Below are 15,286 nucleotides of genomic sequence, written 5' to 3'. Positions count from 1 at the left end.
ATATCACATGCCACCTTTTTAAACCACTTTATAAACTTTATAAAGTCTTCCGAAAAATAGGACCTCATGCTGTTCAGGGTAGACCCTAAACACAGTAAAATACTTCCCAGTAAAATCTTAAGATTGTGAAACCCTAGTAGCAAACATTTTTTATACCAGGTGTTACACACACTGTCCAATCAAATATCTAAATTATCCCCATGCATTGGTAGTGATAGAGTATGGAAACAACCATCCAAGCCACCTCCTAAAAGAACCCAACTCTCCAGACTCATGTCTTCTATGGCACTTATTGACCCCTGAAGAACAGCCAACCCCAACACACGCCAGTTTTCTTGTTTTTGTACCTCCCATGAATACCTCTCCAGAAATGACCTTGCACTTGTAAATGCGGTCACGATACCGTACATAAGGAAAGCCACCTATCTACAGAGAGGAATATTGGATCATGAACCAATACAATTACAGTTGCAATTCCCCAACAAAATAAAAAGCTCCCGACCATCTATAAACCCAGATTATATGAGGCAGCAGTAGCCCTACAACAAAAACCAGGCAAAGACCCACAACTCTGAATCATTTAGGCCCATTTCACATTTAACAGCTGATGTCAAAATTTATGCCAAGATACTGGCGCTGAGACTGGGCAAAGTCTCAGGTTTTATACCTACCAGTACAACAGTCCTAAACACTAGAAGGCTCTACCTCAACCTGGGGGAAACAAAACCATTGTGGCATTTGACATAGCAAAGGCATTTGATACAGTCGAGCGGCCATACCTCTGGTGTGAGTTAGGGTGGTTTAGATTTGGCCCTAAGTTTACCCAAAGGGTCCAACTACTGTATAAAAGCTCTAGGGCTACCCTACACATTAACTCACTATGCACCTCTAATAGTTCTCTCTCACGAGGCACTAGACAGTGCTGCCTTTTATCCCCCTTGTTGTTTGCCCTGGCCATTGAGCCCTTTGCCCAAGCAGTCCACCTACAACCACAGATCCGAGGGTATGAGTGAGCAGAAATAACAGAAAAATACGATTATACGCCAGTGACACCCTGGTATACCTGGGTGATGATGGTCCATCACTTGCTTTAGTTAAACTAACAGACACATTTCATTTAATCTCAGGTCTTAAAACGAACACATCTAAATCAATACTATTTCTGGTTGATGAGTGTATAAGTTGGGCACATCTCCCCATCCAAACAACATAATTAGTATTGCATATATCGCCTCCATTCGCCAGAACCATCACATTTTCCTAAAACAATTAGCAGCCTTCAACTGGCAGCCAATTTCCATCTCACACATCTTCAGTGACATTTACATTGCAAACAGGACGTGTGCTGTAAAGTTCATTCAAAGAAGAATGCAGGATTACATAGGCAGAACTTACTGGTAAAATGTCCTGCTTGGATTTTGCCCTATAATGATTAATCTGAGCTCAAGGCAGGAGATTAAAGGATATATAAAGCCTACATTTTCCTACAATATATATCAGTTGGGCACGTCTCCCCCACCCAATTAGCACCATTTGTACTGCATATATCCCCTCAGCTTGCCAGCACCATCACATTTTCCTAAAGCAAATAGCAGCTTTCACCCACTGGCCATTTTTCCTCTGATACATAATCAGTTACATTTAGATATGAAAACAGCATACACACACACAGACCCTTATTCAGCAAACATTTCACCAAGAATACAGGCTCACACAGGCACAACTGTCTCTGATAAAAGTTCAGCTTTGTTTGAGCACTGTAATGGTAAAGCTGAGCTCAGGAGAGAAAAAATTGAAACAGACAGCTAGAGATGAGTTTCTATGGGAACCAGCAATGCCATCTCTTTATTGGCTGCTAGACTGGGGGGGGGGTGTGTTTAGTAATCTGAGCTTAGAACAACTGAGCATGCCCACAAGCCAACAGCCAAAGCAAATTCCTGAGGGAAGGGGCCGAGTGGGTTACAGGAGGAGAAGCAAATCTAAGTGATTAAGGAGATGCTGCAGCCTTACTATTAACCTCTAGACAGCCAGTGTGGCAGGTATTGAAAGATTTCAAAGAGGATGTTCACTGATTACATTTTTGTGTGTGGGGTTTCCATGTCCTTTAAAGGGGAACTATCATGAAAAATAAATTGTCTAAATGGACAGATATGGTGAAAATAATAATATTCTCAAATGTATTTGTTTACCAAAAATGCTTACTTTTTAAAATAAAAGGAATAATATTACAGACTGTCAAGAGCCTTTCCCTGAGAGCCAGTTCAAGTGATCGCTGAATGGGAGTGGCAACACCTTGCTGTGATGTCATAAAACCAGTAGCAATGTCCCGCCCTCCCACTATGCTGAATGCAATGCATCCTCCCAACAGCTGCAGGCACTGGAATCTCATTCTAATGGTGGTGTGTGGTTTCTGCATTTTATGGCACGAGAACCCCAAAAGTACACATTTGGCCAAATCCAAAATAGGGGCCACAGGAAGTACAGCTTCCACATGTCTGCTGCTGTCTAGGGCAACTGCATGATTATGATTATGCCCAAAGACCCACTTGTTCCCTGATTAAGCCCATTGCCTAGGGGCTATGTGGTACCTAGAGAATTTGATCCACAGAAAGTTCTGCAGCACTTAAAGGGTTAAAGTTCAACAAGATGGACTTGCAAAAAAAACTAGTGGTCAATATGAGCAAGGAGGAGATAGGAAAGAAAACACTATAAAATGTGATAATAACTGTGGAAAAATAAAATATGAAAACTCTATAATGAATAAGGCATAGTTTACCAAATAGTTTGCCAAGAAGCTAATTTTAGGTTCAGAGACTTATAGTTCTGTGGTAGTTTAAACACTACAGTCCAAATGCTTCTATAACAGAATGAGTTTTCTGACATCATATCATCATTTATTGCTGTTAACATGCTCTGCTGGAGAGGTACCTAGTGTTTAAACTATTGTAGAACTATAATTCTCTGCATCAAAAATAGTTTTGGCACTTTTATGGAGTATACTTTCATTTTAATAGTAATATAGTTTATCTATTTTATTTTTCTACAATTAAGCTAAGTACTAAACTATAGTTTACTTTACTATCTTATCCTTGTTCCTACACACACATTTCCTTCTTTGCCCCCTAAAGTGGAAAGCCAGCAGTATCTGTAATGAAGGAAGTTTAAAAGCATCCTAAAGAAAACCAAACTCCTACTCTCCCCCTACCCCAAGAAAGACATAGAAAATCAGTAGCTCACTGCCTTCCTTCACTGTTCTCTGCAGCACATTCCCTAGTACTTATGCTGAGACTCTCAGGTGGTGCTTGTGCAGGGGGAAGGGTTTGATAAAGCAGCAAGCCGAGTAAAAGGAAGTGGGGGGGCGGAGTTTAAGAGCAGGAGTTATCAGTGCATCGGCAGAGGGAGAAAGAAGCTTTAAAAGTAACTTTACTACTGACTGACTTTACACATCTCATTCTTGAGAGAAGGGGGGCATCAAAGGGGAGAGAGCAGGAGATTTTTGTGCGCTCAGAAAACTAAGAAGAAAGGCTGTGAATAGGGAGGGTTTGATTGACAGCCCAACAACCAATGAGGTTGAGGGCAGACTTGTCATGCAAATGTACCCGACTCCGACTTCAGAGCTGGCCAGAAGCCGGGTAGGAGAAGTGCAGCTGCAAGGGGGGGACTGTATAACAACTCATATATCTTGAAAACTATTTAGAATTTGTAATACATTATATTTGGAGAATTTAAACATTTGTTGTGATTATTAATTTTAGAGATTATTAATTTCATGATAGTTCCCCTTTAAGAGAATATATTTCTCCAGCTAGAGTAGAGTTTCTATGGAAACCAGCAGTGCCATCTCTTTATTGGCAGCTAGAATGGAGGGCGTGTTTGGTAATCTGAGTTGAGAAGAACTGAGCATGCTTAGTTAGCCAAGAGCCAAAGTCAGTTCCTAAGTGAGGGGGTCAAGTGGGTTAGAGAAGAAGGAATCCCAAGCAATTAGGTGGATGCTGCAGCCTTACTATATTAAACTTTGAACAGCAGCAGTGAAAGTTATTAAAATATTTCAAAAAGGCTGTTGGGGGGGGCAGGGCTTACATGTCCTAACTGTACAATGCACATGCGTGTGTACAGGGTGTTTTTATTCAGGAATGGCAGGAGAGCTAGAGGTTAGATATTTTGGTTAGATGTAAATAAGACAAGTGATATAAGTTATAAGTGAATTTCAGTTTGCAGAATCCTTGTCCTGTATATTTTACTTAAAAGATTACACCAACAAAGGGCAAAGTCTCATTTTTCTACCCTCTGTGTTAAACTGCTTGGATAGCAGTGAGATAAAGGATTCTGCTGTTTTAGTACAGAAAAGCACTGTAACTTCTGGTATATTTATTATAACATCGCAGGGGAGACTTGTCATGTTATGTACTCCATACTTGTTCTCCGCTTAAACACATATAATGAATCATAAGGCAATACAATAGGAATACCCTTAACAAAAATGTCCACACAAGCAGAGATAACTACACACTCAATGCAGGTGGCGGGTTTTTTCAGAAAATGCTCATTTTGGCTTTGAGGATGATAGGTAATAATTGCCTTTAATGCAAAATTTACCTCTGTGACTAGATACAAGCTATGCATCAATTCTGCAAAATTTGCAGAACAAAAGCTAAAACGAATAGAGGGTGCAAAGTTGTTAGGTACTTTCTAACCAGCACTTTGCTTCTTCATAAATTGCACAGGCCTTGGATTGTTTTTGCTGAGCACCTAGAATATCAACCTATTTAACTTAAAGGCCATGACACACAGGGAGATTAGTCGCGTGTGCTTGTAACCTACTACAGGTATAGGCCCCATTATCGATAATGCTCAGGGCGAAGGATATTCCTGATAAGGGGCCCGTAATGTGGATCTCCATACTTTAAATCTACTAAAAAATGAATTAAACCCACTAGAATTGTTTTGCCTCCAATAAGGACTAATTATATCTTAGTTGGGATCAAATACAAGGTACTGTTTTATTATTAAAGAATTACATTATTATTATTAAAAGATTATTAAAAGTCTGAATAGTTTGATTAAAATGGAGTCTATATGAGAGAGGCTTTCCATAATTTGGAGCTTTCTGGATAACGGGTTTCCAGATAATGGATCCCATACCTGTACTACAAGGGAAGTTATAGCTTCAAGGATAGTGCAGATATAAGATCTGGAAACCTGTTATCCATAAAGCTCCAAATTACAGGAATGCCATCTCTCATACACTCCATTTAAACTAAATAATTTAAATTTTTAATAAAACTTTTAAATAAGATTTTCTTTTTTCCTGTAATAATAAAATAGTACCTTGACAGGATCCCAACTAAGATATTATTAATCCTTATTGGAGGCAAAGCAATCCTATTTAATGTTTAGCAAATTTAAGGTATGGAGATCCAAATTTTGGAAGAATCCCTTATCCAGAAAACTCCAGGTCCTGAGCATTCTGGATAACAAGTCCCATACCAGTAGTAGTAGTAGTAGTAGTAGTAACAAATTCACCTTGTGTTTAAGTGCCAATATTCAGAAAAATCCAATTTAAAAAAAAAAAATAATTGAAAGTTAATTTGTCAAAACACGCAAGTCATAGGTAATTATCTATGATAAAAAACAAACAAACAAACAAAATGCTAACACTATACAGTGTTAATGCTAAACCGTTGTTACCTCTATCTATCCTGTAAAGCAGTGATTCCCCAACCAGTAGCTTGTGAGCAAACCCCTTGGATGTTGCTCTCAGTGCTCCCAAACCAGGTAGTTATTTTTGAATTCCTGACTTGGGGGCAAGTTTTGGTTGAATAAAAACCAGATTTACTATCAAATAAAGCCCCCTGTAAGCTGATAGGGTGCATAGAGACTGCCTAATAGCCAATCTTAGCCCTTATTTGGCACCTCCATGAACTTTGATGATGCTTATGTTGCTCTCCAAGTCCTTTTACATTTGACTGTGGCTCACGAGTAAGAAAGGTTGGGGATCCCTGCTGTAAAGTATAGATATCTGTATGGCTTACAGTGCTTTCTACAGGTTCTTTATACACCCATACAACATCACGAGAAGCTGATCACAACAGTAAATACACGTTACAGTCTGGCAGCTGTGTAAACAGAGTTTAAGGGCCACTGCAAACTTCATTTTCCTACTGAAATGCTCTGAATACAGGGAAATGCCTATGCTGGCACATTTTCATATTTATCTATCTTTAATAAAATTATTAACACGTATTTATAAAGTGGCAACACATTATACAGTACTGTTCAATAAATGGGTGTATATTTTGAACAGAAAGATTACATAACAAAACAAGCCAATTCATTTTACACCTTTTAATACCTTCAATAGACAAAGAGAAAATTCAATAAATCATAATTATAGTGTCCTTTGATACTTTTTTTTTTTTAACACTTACTAAATCTATGGACTTTCTGCAAACTAAACACTCATTTGTGTAACCCTGGAATGTGTATACACCACCTGCTGTTTAGTTCACCCTGTGAATGCAATGGTTGGCTCACTGAAATTTAACACCAATGTCTTCTAGTGCCTAGCAAAAAACCATTCAAGCATAGCAAACTGAACACATCTAAATAAATAGAAACTGTCAACCATTTATGCTTTCTCAAGCATAGTAACATTCACATGCCTTACTTTACTATGCTTGACTCTTCCTGAATATATACACGCAAAAGCAATAATACAATGTAGTCCTACCTAATTCACTCCTGTTCCAATTCACCGTTAAATACAGTTAAAGTTAAAAACATATTTAAAAAGGCAATTTAATAATATAAAGCGCATCACCCTCAAACAGTTTTTTGCAACATAAAAGAAAATGTAATTCTTAGCAAATTTCCAATGTATATTAATTACATATTTTAAAGTTATTTATGAATGGAGTTACTACAGTTAGCAGTATCCGGCCATTTTTATTCTCTGCATTGCTACTTTGGACTCCTAAAACAATGTAGCAATAGCCAACTGACCTACAGTAGAATTGACTTCAGTACATTGTTTCAGAACCACTGGTCAGAACCAGTAAACAGAAATGGATATACAAATACTTTCAGTTACAAACAAGTTTAAAACATGAACATTTTAAAATAATGCATATTCAAAACTTACTTATACTATAACTACATTTTCTCTTATTATTATGTTTTTGGTTTGCTGTCCCCGGTTTAAACATCAGTCCTAACCTGCCCCAGGGGTGCTTACAATCTTAGATCCCTACCACATTTACTGGCACTAGGGTAGCACAAAATGTGGAGATACAGTTACCACATACCCTGCAAAATGCATCTATTCCAAGTTAAAGGTAAATGAAGAGTTTGTAATAAAAGAAACACACATTGAGATGTGGGAAGTATATAGCAATAAAACCATGATAATAAATTAATAGATACCCTCCTTCTTAGTCCAAGTTCTTCTTAATTCATTCCAATAAGCACAATAAAAATACAGTCACACAGCGACAATGATTATAATATGAGTAATGAAGAATGAATTGATGTAGATGAGATGACAAGACTGATAAATCTCTCCTGCACAGCCCTTTACACTGACATTCTCAACATTAGGGTTAAGTGTGTTCCTTTGTGAATTTGTAAGTATATGCATAAATGCACCCTGTAAAAAGGTAGCACTGAATCAAGTGTATCAAGTAACTTCACTGCAAGGTTTCAATTTTGAACCCAACCACATTCAGAGATTTTACAGGTTCTAACACAGCTCCCTTTTATCATTAATCTGAATCTCTCAAGAGTTAGGGGTATATCTCCAATATACAGGTCGCAGACCCAAAACATGGGGCTTCAACCCCCTGCTCTGCCAAAACTTCATCCCCCTTATGGGTTACTGTGCTTCCTTTCTCAGAATTCTGGGCACTGCCCTTTTGCATCATCATTATTAAAAACTCCTTTTCCCAGAAAACAGGTATCCAGTGAACTTAAATGTATATAGTTTATGTTGGTTTCACTAGAAGCCTCATACCATACTCTTTTTGACCGTTTGATTTAAGTATGAATCGGATTCTTTCCACAACATACCCATGGTAATCTGGCACACCCAAGCGTGAGACCAATTACCCTACCGCTCCAGAACTCCAAGACGACCAGATAGAAGACAACCAACGCATATCACTATACCCTATATTAACTATATATGTCAAATCCTATGTTACTTTGGTATTCTCCTGCAATGGACATTATATCTGCACATGTGGAATCCGATTGTTTTTAAAAAAATAAAAATAAAAAAAATAAAAAAAAAAAACTCCTTTTCCACTATGGAACCGATTATCTAGAATGCTCCGGACCTGGGGTTTTTACAGATAAGGGGTCTTTCCATAATTTAGATCTCCATACCTTAAAGGAAAAGTAACACTAAAATTTTTTAAGTAAAAAAGCTATTCTACCTTGCACCAATAACTGCCCTATCTTGCAAACCACGTAGTATTTTAAATGCTTTAATAGAAAATACCTGCTAAAACTTGGCTTCCTGTCAATTGAAGTACGGCGAAGGAAGGAGCAGCAATGACCATGCAACGATCGTTTGAGCGAGCCTAGCCTTCTTTCTGTATAGGAAAGAGTCAGGCTAGGCTCGATCAATCGATCGTCGCATAGTGGATGCAGCTCCTTCCTTTGCCGTATCACCGTACTTCAATTGACAGGAAGCCAAGTTTTAGCAGGTATTTTCTATTAAAGCATTTAAAATACTAAGTGGTTTGCAGGATAGGGCAGTTACTGGTGCAGGGTAGAATAGCTTTTTTACTTAAAAAAATTTAGTGTTACATTTCCTTTACGTCTACTTAAAAAAAAAAACATTTTAAACCCAATAGAAGTGTTCTGCATCCAATAAGGTTTAATTATATCTTGGGGTCAAATAGTACAAGTATCAAGATAGTTGGGAACAAGTAGTACAAGGTACTGTTTTATTATTACAGAGAAAAAAGAAAATATTTTTAAAAATTAGAATTGCTTGCTTATAATGGAGTCTATGGAAGACGCTCTTTTTGTAATTTGAAACTTCCTGGATAGCAGGTTTCTGGATAACGGATCCCATACTTGTATAATCACTAAAATATAAAAGCTATCTAGAGCGATCCAAGATGGAAAACAATTAGATCTTCTAGAACCCTAGACACGTACCTCTTCATCTAAGATAGAGTTGCCAAACAGGGGGCTAGTGGCGACAGGGCCTTGACTTGGGCACCCTTCTGTGTTGGCCTGGCTCTGGTATGATGTACCCCTGGTTCTTAGTTTCCATATCAGTGACTGCAAACATTTTTCATTGTGGACATGATAGCGAACTTCAAATAATTTGGGCCTAATTTATACATACAGAGGCTTGCAAAAGTATTCGGAGTTCAAAAGTATTTGAACTTTTCTACATTTGTAACATTACAGCCACAAACATGAATCAATTTTACTGGAATTCCACGTGAAAGACCAATACAAAGTGGTGTACACGTGAGAAGTGGAACGAAACTCATACATGATTCCAAACATTTTTTACAAATAAATAACTGCAAAGTGGGGTGTGCGTAATTATTCAGCCACCTTTGGTCTGAGTGCAGTCAGTTGCCCATAGACATTGCCTGATGAGTGCTAATGACTAAATAGAGTGCACCTGTGTGTAATCTAATGTCAGTACAAATACAGCTGCTCTGTGACAGCCTCAGAGGTTGTCTAAGAGAATATTGGGAGCAACAACACCATGAAGTCCAAAGAACACACCAGACAGGTCAGGGATAAAGTTATTGAGAAATTTAAAGCAGGCTTAGGCTACAAAAAGATTTCCAAAGCCTTGAACATCCCACGGAGCACTGTTCAAGCGATCATTCAGAAATGGAGGGAGTATGGCACAACTGTAAACCTACCAAGACAAGGCCGTCCACCTAAACTCACAGGCCGAACAAGGAGAGCGCTGATCAGAAATGTAGCCAAGAGGCCCATGGTGACTCTGGGGGAGCTGCAGAGATCTACAGCTCAGGTGGGGGAATCTGTCCATAGGACAACTATTAGTCGTGCACTGCACAAAGTTGGCCTTTATGGAAGAGTGGCAAGAAGAAAGCCATTGTTAACAGAAATCCATAAGAAGTCCCGTTTGCAGTTTGCCACAAGCCATGTGGGGGACACAGCAAACATGTGGAAGATGGTGCTCTGGTCAGATGAGACCAAAATGGAACTTTTTGGTCAAAATGCAAAATGCTATGTGTGGCGGAAAACTAACACTGCACATCACTCTGAATACACCATCCCCACTGTCAAATATGGTGGTGGCAGCATCATGCTCTGGGGGTACTTCTCTTCAGCAGGGACAGGGAAGCTGGTCAGAGTTGATGGGAAGATGGATGGAGCCAAATACAGGGCAATCTTGGAAGAAAACCTCTTGGAGTCTGCAAAAGACTTGAGACTGGGGCGGAGGTTCACATTCCAGCAGGACAACGACCCTAAACATAAAGCCAGGGCAACAATGGAATGGTTTAAAACAAAACATATCCATGTGTTAGAATGGCCCAGTCAAAGTCCAGATCTAAATCCAATCAAGAATCTGTGGCAAGATCTGAAACCTGCTGTTCACAAACGCCGTCCATCTAATCTGACTGAGCTGGAGCTGTTTTGCAAAGAAGAATGGGCAAGGATTTCAGTCTCTAGATGTGCAAAGCTGGTAGAGACATACCCTAAAAGACTGGCAGCTGTAATTGCAGCAAAAGGTTGTTCTACAAAGCATTGACTCAGGGGGCTGAATAATTACGCACACACCACTTTGCAGTTATTTATTTGTAAAAAATGTTTGGAATCATGTATGATTTTCGTTCCACTTCTCACGTGTACACCACTTGGTATTGGTCTTTCACGTGGAATTCCAATAAAATTGATTCATGTTTGTGGCTGTAATGTGACAAAATGTGGAAAAGTTCAAGGGGGCCGAAAACTTTTGCAAGCCACTGTATATTTGCATAATTTAAATTATAGTTTCATAATAAATTACACTCTACAGTTGAGGTCCCCATACACGGGCTGATTCTAGCTGCCGATATCGGTCCCTTAGACCGATTTGGCAGCTAATTGGCCCGTGTAGGGGCACTAACGGCGGGCCTGCCCGACCGATATCTGGCCTGAAATCGGGCAGATATCAATCGGGCAGGTTAAAAAATCTAGTCGGATCGGGGACTGCATCGGCTCGTACCCTTCATTATAATTCGATCGTTTGGCCCTGGGGACAAACGATCGAATTAACCTACACATTCCCCGATATCGCCCACCCGTAGGTGGGGATATTGGGTGAAGATCTGCTCGTTTGGTGACCTCGCCAAGCGAGTGAATCTTCACGTGTATGGGGACCTTTATGCTTTCAGCAGCAGATAAGCCGGTCACTATCAGACTATTAGATTAGTTCACAGAATGAAGTTGTATAACCCCTTCCCTATCAGTGGTTTGTGCCACTGAACGACATGTTGCTAGTAGGAATGCACTATTCACAGGAAACAGTGGATTCAGACATTTCCTCTGACACTCCAAAAACATACATGCATGTTAATTGGCTCCTAGCGTTTATTAATAACATCAGCGAAAACTTTGACTCCTCTAGCTAAAAGACCTAAAGGACTGCAGAAGCTAAAAAGACTGGTGCGCAAGTCTTTCATATTGGCTACATTAGCAGGACTCAAGGTGCACAATTAATGTCCACGTGTTATGTAACTTGATGCAGCAGCCTGTTTCTTGCACATTGGAAAAAAGGCTATTTGCCTGATATGCATTTTTAAAAATCACCCTTGTGAAGTAGAATTTTAATGAATACATTTTTAAGCATTTTTATAATCTACACCATTGCACTCACCATTATTTCTTTTGTTTGCATAAATTCAGAAGGTGTCAAATATTTTCTACACAGATTATGCAGTCTTTTTTTTTTGCTTAAATTTAAATATTCAAAATTAGGGTTCATACTTCGGTATGACTCCAAATCTTTTGAATGTGGCTGAATCTAAAAATTAGCGGTACTCAGGTTACAGGTTACTTTTCAAAGTAGCCAGAAAGAATGGTTCAGTGGATGAAAAACAAACTAATTAGCATGAACATTTTATATATGCTGTTAACCCTTTGTGTTGTGCCAATATGTATTACAAGCAGGATCATAAATTGCCAGGACTTCAGCAAATCCCACAATGCTTAACCTTTAACCCAGAAACATAAAATCAATGGTGTTGGCACTCTGTAACTTTAGAGTCAGCACTGTAAACTTTACTATCTACAGCATGTAAAGGCTTAAAGGCTTGTATGGAAAACCTAGCAGTGCTTTGTTGTTAGATCAGCTGGACACTTATGAAAGGCAAAGGCTCCATCAGCTGATAAGTTACTATTTTAGATGCACAATGGATATACCACTGGTTTCTATGAAACCTTGAGGTATACAATTAAAGTAAAAAATAATCAACCTACAACTTTTTTTAAAACCACATCTTTAATTTTACAACAACTATGGCACTGTATCAACATTTACCGCTAATACAACACACAGCATATTTGTAGTTATTTGTAGACGTTGAAGCCAAAGAAGGAGATACTGTTTAAGCAACCCCAAGGAAATATCACCAATTAAAGGTGCAACTTTATCACTCCACTTCCTAAAAATCTAATTACTCTATGTCAAACAAATATATTTTAGCATTTGACTTCTCCTTGCAATGAAGGATGAGAGTTAGAGCTGTCCAACTTTATGATGATGTGGCCCACAAAGGATACTAAAAATCTTTTACCTTCTGAAAGTCTTGCCAAAAAAGTAAACTAGTTAATCGTCAGTAGAATGTATATGGCAAAACACTTACTTTAGCTGGAAAGATGTCATTTTCATTCTTTAGAACAAATCTTCCTTCCCGATCGTCCTTATTCCAATTAAGTTGAACCACAAGAGGCTTCTCTTCAAAGTCAAGTTTTCTTTCTTCTTTAAAGAAGCAATCAACACATTTGGAAAGGGGAAATAAAAATGAAAAAAAAAAGTTAAAACAAATGGTATTACAACTTTTAAAAATGGTATTATTTTGCTGTGATACACAAATTGTCAGGATTTCAAAAAATAACAAAATTATTTTACGACTCAAACCTTACAAACAAGTGACTATGTAACATTGCTGTCTTCACAATCATCCCCTCTCAGTTCATTGACTTTGCTCGATTATTACAGGTTCCATCAGTATTTGATTGAAGGTGGCTTGGCACAGAGGCTGGCAGTGGGTTAGGTCCTATATTACACAACAGCTTGCTTGCTGAGGCATATAACTTACTGCCATTGCTATGCACAAGACTGCAATACAGCTTTAGAACCAAATAGTTTGTTCTGCTTGACATTAAGTGCATTTCTAGGGTAAAAAAAATAAGCTTAAAAGTGAAAAAGCTGCACTCCTTCTTCTAACAAAAATATTTAAACATGTGTGGCTACTTTGAAGCAAACATCCTGGCACGTTTCGGGAAGAGCCCTTAATTATAGGCTCTAAACTGAGAATAGAAGAAGACTTTCATTTAGAATTTAGGGCTGTGACAGACAGGGAGATTAGTCGTCCGCGACAAACTAACAAACTAATCTCCCCGAAATCCCACCGGCTAGAATGTAAATCGGCGGTGGGATGGCATACACGGTGCCACGATTTCCCGAAATCGCTGGTTTCCTCTTCCGCGAGCGTATGCCATCCCACTGGCGATTTACATTCTAGCCGGTGGGATGGCATTTCGGGGAGATTTGTCGCGGCCAACACAGCCCTTAAACACTAAGTCCTAAGACATGACAGGCATGCCCATACCTGCTTGCACAATCAATTCATAAACTACAGATCACACTGCATTGCATTGTAGCTGCTCATGTGTAAAATCAGATGCAAATAGCTTTTCTCCAGCAGAATCACACATTGTTTTTCAAAAACACAGATTTTTTTTATATTAAATTTTGATATTTCACATGGGGCTAGCTATATTTTTCTTTTCCTAAGATGCCACAGCCATGTGACTTGTCGTCTAATAAACGTCAGTCACACTTTACTTCTGCGCTGTAAGTTGGAGTGATATCAGCCCTCTCCAGCAGCCAATCAGCAGAACAATGGGAAGGTAGCAAAATAGCAGCTCCCTCTCACATGCATTGCTTTAAAAGATGGCTGCCTATAAACCAATATTACAACTTAAAAAATACATTTGCTGGTTCAAGAATAACATTTTAAATTATTTGCTGCGTAAACAGTGTAATTTAGTACACCATAAAAATCATGATAGCAGCAGTGGTTCCATCAAAGCCCTGGGATTCATCCATTCCCCTTGACTATAGTAAATTACTAAATGTAGCCCATGGTCTCCAGGTATAAACTACATTAGTGTGACAGAGATCACAGCTTGAAGGCGGCTACTTGCTGAACCCCACATTCAAGTCAAGGGGTATTTCTGTACATTTCACACAGTGGCTAATTTCAGCCATACAGTTTGCCTATAATGTAAATCACGCAAGCACTTTGATCTGTAAAATTACATATTTGTAGAAGTCAGATGTGAAAGTCAAGTGTCTCATCTGGCCTAACCAGTCAGACCAGAGTTGCAGCATGAAGTCACACAGTCAGCACTTAAACACGACTTCAATAAAATGTACTGAATGTGGGCGTTACTGTACAAAATAAAGAGCAAATTGGAATCACAACTAAAACGTGGTGATACGTGAATTATTTGTTAAGGCATTTTCACTGCTTTCAGCCATAGTGCTCCAACTACCTGGGACAGTATCCACTGAACATCCTGTGATCCTATATCACTTGCAAATACCCCTTCTTGCAGCTTGACTTTAACAGGAAGAGTTTTAAGATTTTGCTGTCCTTTTTGCTGTCAGTAGTCTGGTTTTAGATGGTTGAGGTGGTAATCTTAATTTATGATATCTCTGTTACTTTAAAACAAGAGACACATTAAATCCATGAGCTTGCTAGAGGTCAAGACTCGTGTTTTAACCCTTTGTGTGCCAAGCAAGCAGAATCAACGTGCTGGGCTAAATAGTGGCAAGCACAGATATTACACTCTTGGCACAAGGTCCTTCATGAGCCCATTAACAGCTCTTAGCGCAACAGAAGGGTATTCAATTGCCCGTTTTAGTAATAGTCCAGTATATGGAACAGTCATGGGGCATTACACATATATGGGCCCAAATTTACTGGGTCTACATGTAATAGTGACAAGTGGGATTTTCCTCATTAACATCTAGCTTTGATCAGTCTGTTGTAGGTAGAAAAAGAAAATCATT

General features: G+C 38.8%; 1 protein-coding gene across 12 annotated transcripts in view; it reads right to left on the bottom strand.

Moving 5' to 3' along the window:
- afdn (afadin, adherens junction formation factor) overlaps positions 1-15,286 on the bottom strand; it is a 102,299-nt gene that overhangs the window by 78,173 nt on the left and 8,840 nt on the right. For 9 of the 12 annotated variants that reach the window (XM_031902297.1, XM_031902292.1, XM_031902299.1 and 6 more), the window contains exon 3: positions 12,849-12,964. In XM_031902297.1, the coding sequence (XP_031758157.1) occupies positions 12,849-12,964 (116 nt within the window). The remainder of the gene's footprint in view (positions 1-12,848; positions 12,965-15,286) is intronic. The other 3 variants (XM_031902293.1, XM_031902302.1, XM_031902301.1) reach the window with 1 other exon arrangement.

This window comes from Xenopus tropicalis, chromosome 5 (assembly GCF_000004195.4).
Source record: "Xenopus tropicalis strain Nigerian chromosome 5, UCB_Xtro_10.0, whole genome shotgun sequence".
In the NCBI taxonomy this organism is placed as follows: Eukaryota; Metazoa; Chordata; class Amphibia; order Anura; family Pipidae; genus Xenopus; species Xenopus tropicalis.
This window is presented reverse-complemented; position numbering and strand designations above follow the sequence as displayed.